Source organism: Dromiciops gliroides, chromosome 4 (assembly GCF_019393635.1).
Source record: "Dromiciops gliroides isolate mDroGli1 chromosome 4, mDroGli1.pri, whole genome shotgun sequence".
In the NCBI taxonomy this organism is placed as follows: domain Eukaryota; kingdom Metazoa; phylum Chordata; class Mammalia; order Microbiotheria; family Microbiotheriidae; genus Dromiciops; species Dromiciops gliroides.
In genome coordinates, this window is record NC_057864.1 from 456,803,894 (window position 1) to 456,825,841 (window position 21,948).

Genomic DNA, 21,948 nt, shown 5'->3' on the forward strand with positions numbered 1-21,948 from the left:
CTTTTCAGTGGACTCATGTCAAGTTGAATTATTTTGATGTAGTACCAAGGCCATGTCTCATGTCAGGGCTTCTAGACTCAAAGAACTTTATGGGTCAGGATATACTTAAAACCCTAACTCATAAGCCCCTCCTAATTTCTTTATTTTTACCAGAAAGTTAGAGGACACACTAATTCAAAACAAAGGACATTTAATCAAATAGCACAGCAAATATATATATTTTAAAAAGCTTCTCCTACTTCCCTATGGGAGGAAAACCACTTCTACAGGTAACCATATTATGAGTGTGGGAAAAGTACACATGCTGAGGTTACCTGTAACTTGGGAACATGCATAAACTACATGTTACTCAGAATTGCATAGAGATAGCACACTCTTGGGGAGAAATGTAGATAGGATTCCCATAGGGTTAGTATAACTCATGCTGCTGATGTTACAGAGCTGCTAATGTTTGCTGGTAATGTCACTGACTTGTTCTGTTTCTCTCTGTTGGGTACTGAATGCCTGAATGCTGACTCCCTAATCTCACTTGCATTGTCCCCTTCCTTGGTCTTCTGTTCTTTGACTGTGCTCTCTGCTACCATCTGATGGACTTTGGTTATCTGGTCTCTTTGGGTCTATCTGTTGCTCTTTGCCACCATCTACTGGACTGCAGTGGTTAGGAAAACCTCCCTGTGGCAGAAATAGCTACAAGTCCTAGCCAAGCAGCCAACTCATCTGAATACTCCAAGCTAAGATAAAATCTTTTCTTTCAATTGTCTTTCTCCTCATTGTTGGTTCTTAGTCTCCAGCCCCAGATAATTGTGTGAGTTGGGACTGGCGAATCCTTTCTAACTGCTGTCAAGTTCCTGATTGTGAATGGAAAATGCATTTCATGGACTTCTCTCTCCCAACTACCCTGCCACAAAATTCATAGGAGCTATTTAGTGAGCAGGGGTGCTGAAGTTCCCCTTGTAACTAAGATGTTCTTTGAATGACATGCCAATGAGCCCTAGGGAAAGCAGTCAGAGCTGTTGGCCTCTATAACTGGGCTAGGCTACGTTTCTTCATTTATTATGTGTGTGATCGTCTACTTGCACAGATTTTGAGGTTATACCTATAAAATTTTCCACAAGAATGTTTTCTCTCACCTCTTTCAAGTAACTAAGTAATGCACAAAGGCAATGTGGAACAGCGGAAAGAGCAGAATTCAGATCCAGATGACCTAGTATTGAATTCTAGTTCTGCCACTTAGTACCTGTATGACTTAGAAGAAATCACTTATTCTTCCTGGATATGTTTCCTCACTTGGGAGAGGGTTGGAATAGATGGCTTCTGAAGCCCCTTCCAGCCCCAAATCAATGAGTCTATAATCCTTAATGATACACAAGTGGAACATTTACAAACTCATCATTTACTAAGAAGGCTTCCTGATTGGCTGAGAGTGAGCCCAGGGTAAGAGGAATGAACCAATTCAGAGAGTAGAGGCAAATCCCCAGAGGAGCCATGTGGTTTTCCATTACAGAAGGTCCCATTAACAACTGGGCCCAAGAAGCAGTTAGAGGGGCAGCCTAGATGGAGACAGGATAGACAGAGCCAGGCCTTGGAAACTAGTCAAAGATTAGGTTACAAAACTTTGGTTCTGAATAGTTAAAAAATACTCTTAGCATACTATTTTTGAGAGCATACAGTTTCTTTTCCCTTGTAATGATTTAAATGAATAGATAATCTCATAGGCATGTGTGTCCCCTTCAGTGATGAAGATAACAACATATACATGCCTTCTTATTCTGCACAATTCTCTCTTTTTTTTTTTAGTGAGGCAATTGGGGTTAAGTGACTTGCCCAGGGTCACACAGCTAGTAAGTGTTAAGTATCTGAGGCTGGATTTGAACTCAGGTACTCCTGAAGCCAGGACCAGTGCTCTAGCCACTGCGCCACCTAGCTGCCCCTCTGCACAATACTTATTTGTGCTTTTCTCTAAGTTCATCACAGGATATCCACCCAATGTAGTGGGGTTCATCACTCTCTTGACACCACAAGGATACCAGCAGAACACACAGTCTGCTCATTGGTCCATCCACTAGAATTTAAGACTTTTGAAGACAGACTGTTTTTGCTTGTATCCCCAGTGCTTAACACAGTCTATAGCAGGGCTTCCACTTTTTCCATTTATGATCCCTTTTCTCCCAAGAAAGTTTTATGTGACTATCCAGGTATATAGGTTGCCAATTTTTTGTGACCTCCCACATTCAGTTATGTGACCCCATATGAGGTCATGACCCACAATTTAAGAAGCTGGGGTCTATTGTCAAATACTTGCTGCTAGGTGTACTGACTCCTTGTTATTGCTATATTAACAGCCCATTTTCTTTTTCCAATCATACATTTCTTGATGCATTTATTCACTATTTGTTATAAATCCTAATAATTGCAACCTTGTGGTATACATTGTATAGGGAAAAGTTTGGAAGGGAAAGACATAAGTTGGTGACACTATAGTAGCAAGAGAGAGTGACAATCATTCAATCAATCAATGAACAAGCATTTATTAAGTTCTTAGGAGTAAGAACTGAGCTTAGCATTGGGAATACAAAGAAAAAGTGACATAGTCCCTGCCCACAAAGAAAATTACATTCTGATGTAGGGGAGACAAGAATTATACTATACTATACTATACTATACTATACTATACTATACTATACTATACTATACTATACTATACTATACTATACTATACTATACTGTTATATTATGTTATGTTATGTTGTGTTGTGTTGTTATATATTATATGTCATGTCATGTCACAGCATATCATATCACATGATATCATCATATACACTGTAAGGATGCTATCTGTATGGGGCTAAAATTCTAGCTAGACTGTCTAAAAATCTAATGAGTGGTTGCCATAAATTATAAGCTTTAGCAAGAGTTTAGACTTTTAAGTATTTATTAAGGAGCATAAGAATTTGGTGAGGAGAGAGAAAGAGGCCAAGATTCCTTCATCTATCTATCTCAGGGAGCCAGCATCTCAGTTCCACTCAAACCAAGGTCCCAGTGAAAGAGAGCTCGATCTCCCCTTCTTCCTCCCAGAAGCCTCTCGTGAAACAGGAAACAGGGCTTTGCACACAGACACAGCTCCAAGCTAATTGGCTGATAGCTTTGATCTACAGTACCCATGCACAAACATCACTTCCTGATGCCAAAGCCACGGGGCTATATCCTCAGGCCAGAGCTCACAAAATGTTCCTCTCAACAGGGGGCATTATTCCAACTCTCACAACACTTATTATATATTATGTTATGTTACATTGCATTATATTAATTATGTTATATAATGTCATATCAAATCATCATTATAATATCATTATATCATTTCTTATTATATTGCATATATATAATGGTATGATTATGCAGAAAACACATTCAAAATTTAATATAGGGCTATTTAGGTAGGAAATGTTCTAGCCATTGGGTAGTGGCATGGGCAAGAACCAAAAAAAGCTTAATGAAGAATATGGTAATTGAGTTGGTTCTTCAAGGAAACCAGGGATTCTAAGAGGTAGAAAGAGGAGGGAATACATTCTAGGCATGGAGAGGAGAAATTGAGTAACGTTTGTGAGGAAGAGCAAGGATGTTGGATCACAGAGTTGTGTCTAAGAGAGGAGTAATATGTAAGAAGGCTGGAAAAGTTGATTGGGGTCCATTTATGAAAGGATTTTATGTTTGATCTGTTAATATGAATGTATAGGTCACCTGGAGTTGATGGAGGTGCCTTATCATTCAAGGGAGTTTTATGAAACCCTGGATTAATAGGATTAATAGGAACAAAATGCCCTTCAGTTAAATTCCAAACTGAACCCAGATGGTTAGCAGATTAGTCTCTACCTGGTGAATTCTTTTCCTCAGAATAGTAAGTTCCTATCTTATGGGAAAATTTGGATGTCCTCATCCTTGCCAAACCCTTTTTTGGAATCCTGTAATCTTATCATGGTGCTTTTTTATTTCCTCCATACTTGTTATAACTGAAATTGTTAAACTATTTTTGCTTCTGGGTTAAATTTATCATACAATTGAAGCTGATTACACTATGTAATCAACAGACAAAAAAACCCTTATATACCCTCAGATAGAGGGAGTCCCCTAGCTCCTTTAGAAAGGAGTCTTCAACATGATCATGCTTTTATTTCTTCTTGGGACAAAATAGATTGGTTTTATGTTTTCTTCTGTCTGTCTCTGATCTGGTTTATCCTGTAGGAGACATTGTGTTCTCTGATCTGGTTTTGTTCTGTGGGAGATATGTCTCTGTTCATTATTATTAATTTTTGTAGGAGTTATTATAAAATTTATTTCTCTGATCTGTTTATTATTTTTATAGGAGACAGGCAGATAAAAACTACATTTAATTTTCAACAGATCCTAGAGGGAACAGGGGGTCACTGGAGTTTATTGAGTACAAGATGGTGGCATGATAAGAGATGCATAAGAATAATCACTTTGGCAGCTGTGTAGAAAGTGGATTGAAATAGAGAAAGACTTGAGGCAGGAAACTAATTAATAGACTACTGCAGAGACCCAAGGGAGAAATGATGAGGGATTGAAATAAAGTGGTGGGTGTATAAGTGGAGAGAAGGGGGCATCTTCGAGAAATGCTTTGACGATTGAAATCATAAGATTTGGCAACTTCTTTGTCATGTGGAGTGAGTGAAAGTGGGGAGCTGAGAATGATGCTAAAGTTTTGAGCATGGATGACTGAAAGGATGGCGGTGCCTTTGGTAATAATAAGGGAGTTTGCAAGAGAGTTGAGTTTTGGGGGAAAAATAAGGAATTCTCTTTAGGAAATTTTGAGTTTGAGATGTTTCCAGACACCAGTATGAAATTTCCAATGGGCAGCTGCTGATACAGAACTGAAACTCAGGAGAAAGAACAAGACTAGACAAGAGATCTGGAAGTCATCTGCATAGAGATAGTTTTCACCTGCTTAATACCAACCATTATCACCACTGTAATCCCTGCTCTGGCTTTCCCTTCAAAGAGCTATCCGGTTTTGGCACAGTTTATTTGTGTGTAGCTAAACTTAATCTTTTTGATCTCCCTATTATAGCTCTAACTCCTCTATTGTGCTTCTAATTATGTGCTTTGTAGATACAAACAGGCTCGTTAACTGATTATATTCCTCAATGCCAAAATACTCTGGTTCTAATCTTGGTCTACCTCTAATAATTAAATCTCTATTAGCAAATTGTCTGGGAATAAAAGCTTCTTCCCCACCCCTTTCCTGCTTTAAATACTATAAACCCCCAAAAGTAGTCCTTGCTACTAAGGGAACTGGCAGAAGTCTGGATGTGCTCAGTATTGGGTTAGCAGGAGTTGAGGAGAAGGAGGAGGAGGAACAGGGAGAGGAGGAAGTGGTAGCAGGAGCCCTGGGATACTACTATATTGTTATGTTTAGCTGTTCCATGTCCATTAGTCTTTTTTTCAATCTTAATAGTATTTTATTTTTCCAGTTACATGTAAAGATAGTTTTCAACATTCATTTTTATAAGATTTTGAGTTCCATTTTTTTCTCCCTCCCTCCCTTCCCTCCCCACTCTGCAAGACAGTGACCAATTTAATATAGGTTATACATGTACAATAACATTAAACATATTTCCTTATAAGTTATGTTGTGAAAGAAGAATCAGAACAAAATGGAAAAACCTCAAGAAAGAGACCCCCCCCAAATGAAAATAATATGGTTCACTCTGCATTCAGATTCCACAGTTCTTTTTCTGGACATGGATAGCATTTCCATAATGAGTCCCTTGGAATTGTCTTGAATCATTGCATTGCTGAGAAGAGCTAAGTCTATCAGAGCTGATCATCACACAAAGTTGCTGTTACTGTGTACAATGTTCTCCTGGTTCTGCTTACTGCACCAATCTACTAAAGTCTTTCCAGGTTTTTCTGAAATCTAATTGCTCATCCTTTCTTTCTAATAGCACAATGGTATTCCATTGCATTTATATACCACAATTTGTTCAGCCATTCCCCAATTGATGGGCATCCACTCAATTTCCAATTCTTTGCCACCACAAAAAGAGCTGCTATAATTATTTTTGTACATGTTGGTTCTTTTCCCTTTTTAATGATCTCTTTGGGATACAGACCTAGTAGTGGTATTGATGGGTCAAAGGGTATGCAGTTTTATAGCCCTTTGCTCTCCAGAATGCTTGGATCAGTTCATAACTCTACCAACAATGTACTAGTATTCCACTTTTCCCACATCTCTAACATTTATCATTTTCCTTTTATTGTCATATTAGCCAATCTGATAGATATGAGGTGGTACCTCAGAATTGTTTTAATTTGCATTTCTCTAATCAATAGTGATTTAGAACATTTTCTCATATGGCAATAGATAGCTTTGATTTCTTCACCTGAAAACTGCCTGTTCGTGTCTTTTGACCATTTCTCAATTGGGGAATACATGTCCATTAGTCTTATCTAAAAACCAGTCTAAGAATCTTAAATTTTATTAAAAGAAGCATCACTTTCAGGAGTAAAGAGGCGAGTCCTGCTGAAGAAACTTTGGGCTGTTTAGAACATTTCTGGAGTACTGGGCTCATTTCTAGTAATGATGGTTTAGTAATGTTGCTGATATGTTAAAGAGGGTCTGGAGAAGGACAATAAGAAAAATGAGTAGATGACACAAAGAGCTAGTGAAGAAACTGGGGGCAGCTCAGTGGAGTAATGGATAGAGCACTTGGCCTAGAGTCCAGTCTCAGGTAGCTTCCTAAATTTGTGATCCTGGGCAAGATGCTTGACCTCTGTCAGTCTCAGTTTCCTTAACTATAGAATGAGCATAATAACAGCACTTACATCCCAGGATTATTTTGAGGGTCCTATGAAATATTTTTAAGTATTTAGCACAGTGCCTGGCACATAGTAGATGCTTAATAAATGTTTATTCTCTGTTTAGCTCAAGGAGCACAGGATAGCTGTCTTTGGGCACTTCCAGGTATATCTGTTTGGTCTCTGGGGCAGAACCTTGAGCAGTGGGTGGAAGTTACAGGGAGGCAGTTTAGGCTTGATATCAAGGGAAAATATCAACTGCAGCATGATAAAAACTATGCAAATATGGCATTAAAAGGAAATTTGGGAGGCTTTTGACCTGATTAATGAGGTAAAACTTAGTGCAAAGAGAATTAAAAGGAGTTTATTAAAATAAGCAAGGTAGCAACAAGTTGACAAGCTGATCACTAGAGATCAACAAGGGATTCAAGATGTAACCAGCTTTTATGAGTAACTTTTGTAATGAGATTAAAACAATTCAGAGAGGTCCACATCAGCAAAAGAGGCAGCTAGATGGTGCAGTGGATAGAGCACTGACCCTGGAGTCAGGAGGACTTGAGTTCAAATTTAAAAAAAAATTATTTTTATTTTTTGGTTATTATTTTTTGTATTGAATAGAATTTTATTTTCCAAAATATATGTAAAAACAAATTTTAACATCAATTTTTTAAAACTTTGTGTTCCAACTTCTCTTCCTTCCTCTATTCTTACTCCCCACCCACAAGAACTCAAGCAATTCAAAATAAGTTATACATGAATAGTCATGGAAAACATTCCCACATTAGCTAGGTTGTGAGAGAAAACAGTAAAAAAAAACCCCACAAAACTTCAGATTAAGGAATTGTCAAAGAGGAAAAAAAAATTTTAAAAATGTGTTTCCATCTGTTTTCAGATACTATCAGTTCTTTCTCTGTAGATGGGTTGCAATTTTCATAAGTCCTTCAGGGTTATATTGGATCATTGCCTTACTGAAAATAACCTACTTTGCTGGGCTATTATGAAGAAAATTCTCTGTCAAGTTTAAGGTACTATATACAGGTTATGATGAACAGGATACTATCAGAAAAACCTGGAAACACCTATATGAAGTGAAGCAGAGTGAAATGTACTGTATGTAAAATAACAGCAATAGTGTAAGATGATCTGCTGGGAAGCATATGGTTATTTTCAGCATGTGGCTATTTTGAGTTCAAATTCAACCTCAGTCACTTAATAGCTGTGTAATACTGAACAAGTCACTTAACCCCAATTGCCTTAAAAAACCATCTGGGGCCATCTCCAGTTGTCCTGATATATATACATATACATATACATATACATATACATATACATATACATATACATATACACATACACATACACATACACATACACATACACATACACATACACATACACATACACATACATATACATATACATATACATATACATATACATATACATATACACATACACATACACATACACATACATATACATATATGTATATACACATATATACATATATATCTCTTGCCACTGCACCCAACTATCTCTGGTGGCCTTGCATAGCCCTCACTTAAATCAAGATCACTGCAAGTCATCCCTGATGTCATGGTCCTCTTTGAGAATGAGGGACAAACAACAACATCAGAAAAAGGTGTGGACCATTACATCTCAGCTTCTCCTTGAGGTACCAAGTATATGACAGGTGGCTACATGATTGAAAGTTGGTAATTCAAAAACTGTAGACTGGGTGATGCCTCTCCCCACAATGATTGACAAATAGGTCTGGAAACAGTGAGTCAAGAGTCAGTGTAACTTTCAATGATGGAACTAGTTGCCTTAGGAGGTAGTGAATTATCTTTCACTTTATTTTTTTTCTCCAGGTTAGGCCCTTTTAATGTGTTATAAGACAGGGTGCTGAAAGAAGTGCCATTAGAAAACATTTGCCTTTTTTATTTATAGTCAAAATCTGGTGTAAAAATAAAATAAAAAAACTATTGCAGATATTTGTGGGGGGAAATGATTTTTTATATATGGAGTATAGTGTAATATATTTAAGACAACTCATAGACAAAAAGGTTAGCCCCCATATCTGTCACCCATCTCTGCAAAAAGCATATATGGTACATCCATCCAGTCAAAACCAGTACAATCTCTCCCTCAAGGTTTTTCCCAGAAGACCTTTGACCTTCATGTTTGTCTTGGAATGCCCTCAGAAGACACTGCCAATGATTAGATGATAGGATAAAACTCCTGGAGTATATTCAAGTAGCAGAAGAAAAGAAAAATGGAGGAGAAGGGGGCAGCTATGTGGTGCAGTGGATAAAGCACCGGCCCTGGATTCAGGAGGACCTGGATTCAAATCCTGTCTCAGACACTTGATACTTACTAGCTGTGTGACCCTGGGCAAGTCACTTAACCCTCATTGCCCTGCAAAATTTTTAATAAAAAATGGAGGAGAAGCTATTCAAACTTCATTTTCTTTTCTTGTTAGCTTGTTGTTTCCTCCTCCTCAGCCTCCTCAGAAACCACCCAACCTCCAAAATTTCCTCAGCCTCTGACAGCAAAGGCCCCTTGGGTTCTTATACTACTTCCTCTGCCACCATCATGACCACTACTATAGCCTCCAAAGATATTGGACTTGACCCAGTTCAGACTTACTTTGTTTCCATCAATCTTACTATCTTCTCCGGCCTCTTTCACAGCTTTAAGTATTTTCTGAGTTGAATTCTACAAAACCAAACTCTTTATATCAAAGTTTCTTAAACTATACGTAGTGACCCCATTTGAGGTCATGTAACTGAATGTGGGGGTCACAAATAATTTGGCAACAGTAAAAGGTTATTAAAACCTGTTTTATATAACTATGTACCTGGAGTTGCATAAAAATTTCTTGGGGAAAAGGAGTTGTGATCAGAAAAAATTTAAGAAGCCCTGCACTACCATTTGGAACTATAGCCAAAGGACTATAAAACCATGCATGCTCTCCAACCTAGCAATAACACTACCAGGTTGGTACCCTAAAAGAGATTTTTAAAAAGTTGAATTCAAAATTGGGGTGATACCCATAAATTGGGGAATGGCTGAACAAATTGTGGGATGAGATTAGGATGGAACCCTATTGCGCTTTAAGAAATGATGAGCGAGATGCTATCAGAAGGACTTATGAAAAATGCACTCCATCTACAAAGAAAGAACTGATGGTATCTGAATACAGATTGAAGTAAAAAAATTTGTTAGTTCTAATATGGAAACGTTTTGCATGATTGCGCATGTATAACTTATATTGAATTGCTTGAGTTTTTAAGGAGGGGTGGGAAGGGAGAGAGGAAGAGAATTGGGAACACAAAGTTTTAAAAAATCAATGTGAAAATTTATTTTTACATGCGGCTTGGGGAAAATTCTAAATAAAAAAATTTAATTTAATGTAAAAAAGCCCTGCTCTAGACCACCCTATGTCCCTGTTTGTGACCACCCTGGCACCAACAGAGCCATGAAAAGAATCTTTCAGTGTTTCTTCTGTCATGTCTTCAGACAGACCTTTAATGAGCAAAGGACCAGCTCCTTGTTGCCACATCATTTATATTCTATCCCCTTAGCTCCTGCTCAAAAGCTCTGCCTTCAATTTCTTTTTTTAATGTTTAAATTTTTTTTTAAATTCTGCCTTCAATTTCTATATTGTTATAAGAATTCAAAGTTTCTTTTGCATCTTCCACAGAAGCAAAATAATGAATAGATACCTTCTAGCTCAGCCTTGGTCCCTGTGGGACAAACTGACCAATGTTTCCTTCTCAAATACTTGCTGCAAACTTTTTGCAGTGGCACTGAAGGTCTGCTGGCTTGCTGTTATTCCCACTCCAGAAATTATTCTTCATGCCTCCTCACTTCTCTTCACCTTGACTTTTCTCCTCTGTGTAGTCCAGAACTTGGATTTGACCATCAATCCCAGTTCATTATTTCTCTTTCAGGGCCTTGTCTATATCTGCTTTTGTCTTAAATTGAACATGGGTAATTCATTTGGATGTCCATCCTTGGTGTAGACGAGTCTAACCTCCAAAGCATCTTTAAACCCTTCCTTGAGTTCCCCCTGAATTACTTTATAAGGCACATTATTGATGAAGAGCACCCTTAAATCTCAATATTTTTTTTTGTGTTTACTCTTGCCTCTTCCAGTTTCACCACTGAGTGCTGGAGTCTTTCCTGTGTCTTCAGTTCAGCCAGACTTCTTGGTGGCATCAATACAGATGTCCTCATCTCTAAGGTCCTTTTTTCAAAGACCTTTACATCACTTTTTAGCTCAGATGTGCTTTTGTTGAAGTTCAGGTTACCAGTGAAAAGATTTCAATTTGTCAATGCTTCAGCTGCCAATTTCTGTTTCTTAGATTTGGGGTCTGTTTGCCCATTTCCTTTCTCCTTTTCTCTGGTGCTTCTTTGATGGGCACCTGCTCTTCTACCTCTTCCTTTTCTTCATTTTCATATCCCTTCTCATGATCTGATTCCTTGGCTTTTGCAGCCAAGGGAAGCTTTTGTAGAAGTATCCTTCCCTTTGATAGGAATCTATAGATTCTTCTTCAAAGTCCTCATTTTCTTTATCATCATCACTTTCACCTTCTTCCTCATCCTCAGAGTCATATTTTGCTGAAGCTGCTCCCATTTTGGTGGCTCTGGGTGGTTCTTCTTCATCCTCCTCATCTTCACTGTGTTCTTCATATTTATTGTCCTCTTTCTTAGCTTTCTTTCATTTTGGCAATTGTAATGATTGGAATGACGCTACCTGCTGGAGACTTACTGTAGAAAAGCTGCGCCATGAGGCGAAAGTCTCTGAGGGCAAGACCATGGGTCTTTTCTTTGGCATCAGGAAGTGACGTTTGCAGGTGGGAGGAAGAAGGGGGAGCCAGGTGCTCTGTCTCTCTTTTCCTGGGGACGCTGGTGGAGAAGGGAACTAGAAATGTGCTCTCCCTTTAATAGATAGGAATCTAGGCCTTTTCTTCTCTCTTTACCAAATTCTTATTCTCCTTAATAAATGCTTAAAAGTCTAACTTTTGCTAAAGCTTATGATTTATTGGTGACCACTCATTAGATATTTTAGATAGACTAGCTAGAATTTTAGCCCTTAACACAATCCTTGGCATTCTTCCTGCCTGGCCACCCTTTTCTTGGGGAAGCTGCTTCTTTAGCTGGAGTGGCTCCCTTCTTGCCCAATGTGATGGCAGCTTTGGCTGAGTTATCCACTTTCTTGGCAAGGACCATGGCTACTTTCTTACAATAAGTCATAAAGGCTTTCTTGTTGGACAAAGGCTTTTCCATCTGATGATATTTTCTTTGCTGGTGAAGCCACAGCCTCCTTACTCTTCCTCTTAGGGACCACAACCTCTTTTCCATTGCTTTCTTCTTCATATTCTTACATGTCCTCATCCTCACTGTCTTCTTTCTCCTTTGAGAAAGGAGCCATTTTCTTTGGCTCATTTTTTTTCTTTCTTTTTTTTTGTAAGGCAATTGGGGTTAAGTGACTTGCCCAGGGTCACACAGCTAGTCAGTGTCAATTATCTGAGGCCAGATTTGAACTCAGGTAATCCTGAATCCAGGGCCAGTGCTCTATCCACTGCACCACCTAGCTGCCCCTCTTTGGCTCATTTTGATTTTTCACTTCACTGTGCTGATAATTTATGTGTGAGTAGGTGGTGTAGGGTGCAGATTCTACATCAGAGACCCAGGAAACATCAGTGGCAGAGGAGAATGTCGGGGGAGACCCCAGAAAGTCTTTCCTGATGGAGACTGAGACATCTCTCTCACTAAAGTTTAGATTAGATGTCCTCTGACATCCTTCCAGTTCTAGAGCTTTGAACATAGGAAACATCAAGCTTATACCCTTCTACTAAATTTGACTTTTCCTGGTCATCTTGGATGCTAGTGATTCTTCCCAGCTCCCACCCCAATTTTCTTGAATTCATTTTGACATGGTATAGTAGATTAGGAGATAGCTTCAGAGTCAAAAAGTCCTGGGTTTTAGTCTTGACTCAGGCAGAAACTGGCTATGGGATTCAACACAAGTCACTTAACTTTAGTGTCCATGGCAACTCTTTTAGACTACTAATTGCAGAGAAGGTGCCAACCTGCATTGGTGGGGGGAGGATCCTCATCTGGAAGTTCCTTATAGCAATTAAATAACAGGCCCAGTGCCTAGAACTGTTATATTTTGTGTGTATTTACATGTTTAGCACATGTAGGTTCTGGACATCTCTTCAAAAACTCCATTTTCATTGACAGCTTACCTCGCTAGAGCTTGACTTCTTGCTCACCCCTCAGAATTCTTGGGGTATCCTTGAGAGACTGGGTAGGGGTTAACTTTTTAAGGCTTCCTAACCTTCCACTGGTGTGTTTCCCTCCTGACGGTTAATAGATATCAATAAGTTATCCAGACTCAATGAGCTTTTAGAAAACAGTATTTACTAAGGTGGGATAGTTGGAACATTTTGTAGAAAAATATTTCTGCCCTGAAAAGATTCTGACACACTCTCCAAGTACCTACAGTATCTGGAGAAAGTGAGCTCAAGCTTGAGAGCACATGGAACAAATATGGTCACTCACTCACAGATTCTGAATGGCCTTTTTTTTTGCTTAAGATGTTTCCTTTAGTTACGGTCTATTTCTTCTGCTGGATTTCTTGTCCAGCCTTGAATTTGCCATTCCTCATAACATCTAGTCTATTCTCAGCTCCCAATAAAGACACTGCCACTAGCCATTATTTTCACAGGGATTCTGTTGGAATACCAGGGAAAAGTCCTAATCCTTTAACCTTCTGAAGTTTAAACATCCTCGTCTGGCCAAGGTAGGAGGGGAGGTGAGGAAGGAAACTGATCTTTTGGTCTCTCCTCCTCCCCAAGCATCACCTTCTCAGGGGCTTGGCTAGAGGCTTACACCATTAAGGTTCAGAATTCTTAATTCCATACTAACAAGTCCCACAGGGTATTACTATTAAATCCCTCAAACAACAGATTTCTGGCTGATAGGCAGGAGACAACCAGTCTTTATTCAGACCTAGTTCACGTTTCTGATTGATTCAATAGATATGTGTCTTCACCCAAAAAGAGAGACAAGGATACATAGGGCAGAGTGTGTGACCCTGAGTTCCTCAATCTTTCCATATGGCGACCTTTTGCCTTCCTCTCTAGCAAGTAAGCCCTTAGAGGGAAGATGTTGCTTTATTCTGATCTTTGTATTGCTACCACTTAGCACAGAACCTGGAACATGGTAGGTTCTTTATAAATGCTTGTTTACTGACGTATAACTTGTCTTATATGCCAAAGAGAGGTTTGTTGTTTTTTTTCCAGGTATATGCACCATTCAAGACTTTTTCAACTCTGAAATTCTGTGATTCTGTGTTGTTTCCAACAGGAATAGAAATTCTCCTGGCTTCTAATTCTTCTCTAGTCCTAGAAACATCTAACATAGCAGTGGGCACACAGAAGAGACATATTGTCACTAAATAAATGAATGAGGTTTTCCTCCTAGTAGCTAAAATGAGATGATGGTTTGACTTGGCTACAATTACTTGCAGATAGTGGAGTTCTTAACACACATCTTTTTGAGTGAGTACAAATTGGGCATCTGAGGACTTGGAAAGAAGATGCCATAAGTAATTCTGTGGGTAAAGGTTACAGGGCATTGGGATAGTGACTTCCCCAAGGACACTGGAGTAACTTGGAGAGAGAAGAGGTGTAAGGTCTTTTCTAGGATTTAGCAGATTCTTTGATTCAAAAAACCTTAAAGCGTTTGTAAGCCTTTCTTGTATCAAGCATTTGGGGAAAGTTGTCTGCCAATTGTGCCCTGCTAGGTCTCTCCTTGTGGCCTGATTTGGGTATGCAAACATTTGGAAGAGAAAACAGAATACTGAGGGCAAATGGGTGCCAGGATACCACCTGGGGGGGGCCTTGACTCCTTTCAACTTCCCATCCCTTGGGTAGTTTATCATCAGTAGCTTTATAATCAGTTCCATCAACTCCCCCAGCCAATTAATAAGACTTATTGGGGGTGGGGGGAGATAGGTGGCACAGTGGATAAAGTACTGGCCTTGGATTCAGGAGCACCTGAGTTCAAATCCAGCCTCAGACACTTGACACTTACTATCTGTGTGACCCTGGGCAAGTGACTTAACCCTCATTGCCCCTCCCCCCCAAAAGACTCTATGGGCTTATTTTGCTGGGTCTGGTTCTCTTGTTCTTGCTACCTCATCCTCCCACTCCCACCTCCAAATGCCCTGAGATCATTATACTAAGTAAAAAGATTCAACCCCATAGATTTATTAGACTGGGGGCAGCTAAGTGGTGCACTGGATAGAGCACCGGCCTTGGATTCAGGAGCACCTGAGTTCAAATCTAGCCTCAGACACTTAACACTTACTAGCTGTGTGACCCTGGGTAAGTCACTTAACCCCAGTTGCCTCACCAAAAAAACAACAACAACGAAAAGATTTATTAGACTGACAAGAGTAATGGATTTGGAATCAGGGGACCTGGCTTCTTATCTCAGCTTAGTCCCTTACAGCATATGTGACCTTGGGGAAGTCATTTCTCACCTTTGGATCATCATTTCTTCATCTGTAAAGTATCTCCTAGATTTAAATCTATAATTTTATCCTGACACTTCGTTCCTGAGATTCTTTCAGATAGAGTCAGCAATCTAATCTCTATAGATAATCCTATAGATAAGGATTGCACTTGTAATCTCATTGGTCTAGGGAATCTTAAATGAGGATGGTCCCTCCACTAATGGTTGGGAGCTTGCCTGCAACTTATAGAGAGTGGCACTGAATCAGACCTGATGCTTTTTAAAGTCCCTTACAGTTCTAAATCTATCATGCTATAACTCTGAGGGATTAAGGGATTTCCCATGGTTGGGTCTTCCCTGCTCCAAGGCCATTCATAATCCATGATTCCATACTGCCTCTATTGATAAAGATAAAGATAATGCATGTTCACAAAGTTACCCCATTTTTTTCTGCAGGGATACTTTCTGATAGAAAAGCTACCCTAAACAGATGGAGCTCATAGAAAGATCACAAGGGATGTCCAAGGCCATCTAGTCCAATGCAGAACCACCTTGTGATTATTTGACCTATTCTTAGGTGATGGATCCTGAGTCTGTGTGGGGAAGGAGAAAAAGAGGAGTGATTGGAACACTCTGAACTCCAAAGGCCCCCTGAGGGACCCTTGTTTGGGGAGATGTGATTTCCATGTGCTGCAGCCCTCAAGTAAAATATCATTAAGAACATGTGGTTTAGCACTTAGCACTACCCTACGTTTGCAAACATGCCTTTCCTCAGGGCCACATGTAGCTCCCCTTACACTGAGGACCAGGTCTGTGTGTGTGTGTGTGTGTGTGTATGATTGTTTGCGCATATTCATGCATATACACATGCATATGTGATAGAATGGAAAGAATTACTCAATCAGATCCAAAAGATGGGGGTAATGGATAAATTTAGGGGACAGGGAAGCCTCTTCCTGACCAAAATTTTACATCCTTTCATTCATCTTCTGAATTCAAGTACCATATCTCCAACTCTACCCACTGGGCATTTGCATTCAGATGTCCCATAGGTACCTCAAAATTAATGTGTTGAAGACAAAGCACCTCATCATCTCCCTGAGCCCCCCCCTTCTTCCTAACACTCATTTCTTTTGAGTACACCACCATTCTTCCAGTCACCAAGCTTATGAATAACAAATCGCTCTTGACTCTTCAGTCTCTCTCATTCCACATCGTCAAATCTTCTTGTTTACATTTCCTTCACATTTCTCACATCTGTACCTTTCTCTCTACTCACACTATGGCCACTTTAGTTTAGATCTTATTACCTCTGGATTACCGGAATACTTGGTCTAATTGGTCTCTCTGCCTCAAGTCTTTTTCATCTCCAACCAAATCTCCAAACATGTGTAGAGATTATAAAAACCACAAATGTGCTATTTATAAACAAACAAACAAAAACTTAGCACAGTACCTGGCAACAGTAGGCACTATATAAATGTTTATTCTCCCTACTCCCCTTCCCATAGTTTCCATAATGATATTCTTACATTGCAGGTTGTAACGCGTAAAAGTAAATGAGTGGTCACCTCATTCCTGTTCCCAGTGTGGGGAAAGCTAGCTAGGATTTACTTATAAATTTTAAGCTTCAGCAACATTTTAGGCATTAAGCATTTATTAAACTATTTTAAAGGTTAGCAAAGAGAAAACATGTGTCTCTGAAAGAATAGGAAAGCCTAGCTAAGATCTATGAGAGAGAGAGGAGAAAAAGCTGCCTCCACCTTTCAGACCCATGCTACCAAGAGGAAGTTCCTGAGTCTCTTCAAGCACAAGCTCCCTGCGGGTCAGGAAGAACAGGCGGTCCCCACACACTGCTCCAAGCTAATTGGCTGATAGCATTCAAGTCCATTGATTGACATGACTTGAAGATGGTCTATAAACTGAACGTTTTGATGTCAGAGTAAAATCCTCTGGAGGAAACAAGGCTTTGTGAGTTAACTTCAAGATGTTGGATTGACCTTAGAAAGGTCAACCCGTGCTCTCTAAGGGGGGGGGGGTGAGGTGGTGGCTGGTAATAATATTCTCACAAGGTCTAGCCATGTCACTTATACTCAAGAAGTTTCAGTGGATCCCATTGCCTTTAGGATAAATAAAAACACTTTTTTTGTCACAAACATCTGTCAAATTCTGTCTCAAGCTTATCTTTCCAGGCTGATCATATATTTTGTATGTAATACACATACATGTCATGCATTCTACCCTTCAGTAAAATTGGTTTAGTTGTTGGTATCCATATATAACCTTCTCACACTTCCGTGTCTTTGCTTTGTTTTGTTTTTTGTTTTTTGCTGGGCAATGAGGGTTAAGTGACTTGCCCTGGGTCACACAGCTAGTAAGTGTCAAGTGTCTGAGGCTGGATTTGAACTCGGGTCCTCCTGAATCCAGTGCTGGTGCTTTATCCACTGAGCCACCTAGCTGCCCCACACCTCCATGTCCACAGGATGACTACCTACTTCATGCAAAAAATGGTTTCTTTCAACTCCATTTATTGGTACCCTGGGCTGCTTCTAAGGCTCAGCTCAAGGACTATTTCTTTCAAAAGACCTTGCATTTACCTACTGGTAAACATGCCACATTTTAATGTGTGTATCCCTGAATAGGAACATGATAAATGCTCACTAATTACTGATTTTTGATTGATCTCCTTCCTCTCAGCTTTGGAAGAGCAAATTCTAAAACCAATAGCCCATTTACTACAACATAGTAAACTGAATTAATTTAAGTCTGACCTTCAGGTAGCTCAGAAATGAGAATTTCCTAGAATAATTAAATAATTCAAATACTTGATGAAAAACTGCCCCCTGTTTCAGTAAACAGGGTACAGGATCCTGAGGGCATAACAAAATTTCACAACCAATTGGAACAAAACTCTTGTCTGTCATCATTTCACTTTATGGCTTTTGAATTTTTTTTTCACCAGGTCTAAGGATGGATTTCTTAATAATTTTGTATAATGGATCCCTTTGACAATACAATTCTTATCCTGGTCATAGTTGGGCTGCCCTGAAACTGAGACAGGTACAATCAAGCCAAAATGCCACCAATACACTTCGTCATTCCTCTAGTGCCTGCTCTTCCTTCCACCTCTTGACCGTAGCACCCTCCCACACTGAGTGATTTATTCTCTCCATACATATATACACAAGAAAATGCAATTGCCAGGTTTTCCAAACAAAACTGTATTTTCTATGGCAATTTAGTCATCATATTGAAGCATCTTTTTCATAGTAACATTTTCCCAGAAGATTCAAAAATCATTCAAACAAATTCTTGACATTTTCTCTTGAGGTCAGGAGGAGAATTTCCCCCATTTTGAAGTGAAAAAGCTAAGGCCCATAGAGATTAAATGACTTTTGAAGGGTTGGTTACCAAAAATAAAATAAAATAAAGGCATAAATATTTATGGCACATTAAATTAAACAATAATAATCTAAATAAGAATAAACATATTTAAATTATAGTAGATGTATCAGAGAGAAGCTTTGGAAGACTGGAGGGAAATAATTCTTCAGTCGTGCTTTGGTGAGAAGTGAGGTCAGGGTAAGAGGAAGTGGTTTCAGTCTTCATTGGCTTCATGGTCTTGGCTTTCATATTGTCTAGATTCTTCATTAAATCTTGGACCCACTGATCCTTTGGATTAGCACAAATGTTGAGTCCACGTTTGGTCACCAAGCTGTGGAGGAAATAGACTTTATAAGAACCTTTGTTGAATGTCTTTGATTATTTAGCCAATGTGGCTAAATAAACCTATTCTCCACTCCAAACTTGACCCTCTCCAAAATTGGAATAGGAGAAGTAGGTGCATCAGGAGCTACTTTCAGGAGAATATGATGCCCAATACTTGTGGTGTTATCCTGGCTCTTGGGATAGTTTATAGAGATATCCCTACATTTAGGGAATAGATTAAGATAGTATCAGTAGTAATCTGAAGTATTTACATCTTGAGCTAGAGCAGATGGTTGGGGATTGAAGGAAAGAACCAAGCAAAGTATAGAGACCTATATACTGCATCTCTTTGTCTGTCCTCTTTTTCCACCAGCAATTCACTGCCAACTTACATGTCATCTCATTCCTACTGTGGATCCAAGAATCTTTTCTTGTTCTTGCCTGCCTTATTTGAAATAAATAAGTTACAGAGCTGTCTTTTTGGAGGTCCTTATATGAAATGATAGAATTATAGAATGACTTGCCAACTGTCACACAGAACATAAGCATCAGAGCTGGAATTTTAACCCAGCTCATCTGATTTCATTGCCAATATTCTATCAATCATTCGCATATGGCTGATCTTTACAAAAGAACACCAAACCAAGAGTCAAGAGAATGGGTTCTGCCACCAAATGACTGTGAACCTTTGGATAAGTCATTTACCTGCCATAGTTCTCATTATTCTCATCTATAAAATGAGCAGATTGGACTAGAGAGTTATCCTATGTATGCCTTTCCAATTCTTACATTCTGCAGTTCGAATATTCTGCTCTTGCCTTGTATTTGCTAATGTCAATAGTTCTGATATTGTTCCACATTCCATTTTTATCAATAGAATCAATTACATGGTATAGTCCCCTAACTAGTTCCTATGTGCAACCAAATTACTAAGTCAGCTCCATTTTCACTTCCCCAAGTGCCAAAGACTGATTCAATTCCTGCTGTTTACATTCCTTTCTCCCCTTGTATGTAGTCAGTGTCATATTGCATTAACTTACATCACCGCTTCCTTGGAGCACATGCTGCTGGTGGTTTTGTAGTTGACTAGGAGTTTCAAGGGTATCTTCTTACTGGTAAATTCAAAGCAGCAATTTTGCGGAGTAGAGACTGCATCTGAATCAATGAAGACAATATTTGTAAAGCATTTAGCACAGCATCTGGGACATGGTGGGCGATGGATACATATTTCTTCCCTCTCTCCCTCCCCTTAGAACAAAGCCCATGAGAAATGTTTAGGATGCTTTAATTTTTCCCCTTAAAGGTGAGTTATTCAAGAAAGGGAATCCAAGAGAAGGGTAGGCACAAAGATAATAACACTTCATTTCAAAATTCTCAGCCCTGACTCCCTTCTCCCCCTGCTTCAGGTCCAAGGACAAGAGTGAGTCCCAAGGAAGGGCTGAGGATGCTACCCTAAAGATGTAGGTGGGACATGATTCATGTCCTAGCTCATTTTTTTGCTGTTGCTCCACTTATGAAACGGAGAGGCTTCATATTAATTCCACCTCATTTCTACATGACGAGTTTCTGCAGTGCATTTAGGAGGCATAAGGTGAGTTGAGCTTTGTAGAGTCAGAACTTTGGAATTCAGTTATATGTCCCATATTATCAGAGACAGCTAGGTTGCATGGAGAATAGAGCCCTGGCCTTGGAGTCAGGAAGATGTGAATTCAAATCCAGCCTCCCCAAACTCACTAACTGTGTAAACCTGGTCAAGTCATTTGACCTCTATCTACCTCAGTTTCCTCAATTGAAAAATGGGGATAGGGGCAGCTAGGTTGTGTAGTGGATAAAGCACTGGTCCTGGAATCAGGAGGACCTGAATTCAAATCCAGCCTCAGGCACTTGAAACTTACTAGTTGTGTGATCCTGGGCAAGTCACTTAACCCTCATTGTCCCATAAAATAATGGAGATAATTCTACTTCCTGCTTCCTTGGGTTGTTATGAGATTCAAATGGAATATTTATGAAGCTTTTATTACAATGCCTCATACATAGTAGGCAATGAATAAGTGTGTGTTCCCTTCTTCTTCCCCTGTAGCAATTTAAAAAAACAGTTAATTTAATGTCAAGATCAAATTCTGGATTTCCGTGCAATATTTTGCAAAAGTTCCTAGAACTCAGCTCTAGAATTGCCCTTTGCATATATCAGAGGATTTATCTTTGAGAGAGTCACCCATTGCTTGTAGGGGATACTAGGGTGGAAGCCATGCTCAGTTTAAGATGGTTTGATAGGAAAAACTTTGGATAGGGAGTTAGGGGTCTTGAGGTTTAGTTCAAACTCCACCATTTACTAGCTGTTTCCTTTAGCAAGTCATTTTAAATGGCTCTGTTAAAAAAAAAGATTCCATGATGTCTAAGGTCCCTTATGATATTTAATGAAAACAAGATGAGGGCATGTATCTTATGGGTCCCTGGAAGAGAAGGGAAGGAGGGAAGGCAAAGGATACTTACCTGGTGAGGCATAGACTTGATAGATGAAATAAGCAGTGAGGAGGACCATGGACAGGACAGCTCCAGAGATCTTCATGGTACTGTCAGGAAGGAAGAAGGCTTTTGGATTATGTTCAACAGCTTCTAAGCTTCTGTCTGCCTTACTGATCATTTGTCTCTCTTTTCCTCCCTTTTAAAGGGAGAAGGAAATAAGGGGGAGCATCACTGGAGTCGTCAACGGGTGAAGAGTCTCCTAAATCTGCTGAGCACACAGTATGGATTTGGGGACTTCGCCAGGAAGTGAGAGAGGGAAGCTGTGGTTTTGAGTTATGCATGATTTCCAAGTTGGGCCTGAGATGTTAAGGTCATGGATGGAAAGAGCCCTACCCAAGATGACTCCAGGAAGTGAGCTGCCAC

The 21,948-nt window shown here is 39.4% G+C and overlaps 1 protein-coding gene and 1 pseudogene across 1 annotated transcript; both read right to left on the bottom strand.

Moving 5' to 3' along the window:
• Positions 1–9,271: 9,271 nt before the first annotated feature.
• Positions 9,272–17,825, bottom strand: LOC122755271 (annotated as a pseudogene).
• A 763-nt stretch (positions 17,826–18,588) lies between these two features.
• On the bottom strand, positions 18,589–21,703 carry LOC122726208 (C-C motif chemokine 13-like). Its single transcript, XM_043963803.1, has 3 exons — positions 21,553–21,703; positions 20,100–20,214; positions 18,589–19,066 (listed from the first exon to the last, which is right to left on the bottom strand). Exons 1-3 carry the CDS (start codon positions 21,701–21,703, stop codon positions 18,844–18,846), a joined length of 489 nt encoding a protein of 162 aa, XP_043819738.1. The 3' UTR covers positions 18,589–18,843.
• Positions 21,704–21,948: the final 245 nt, after the last annotated feature.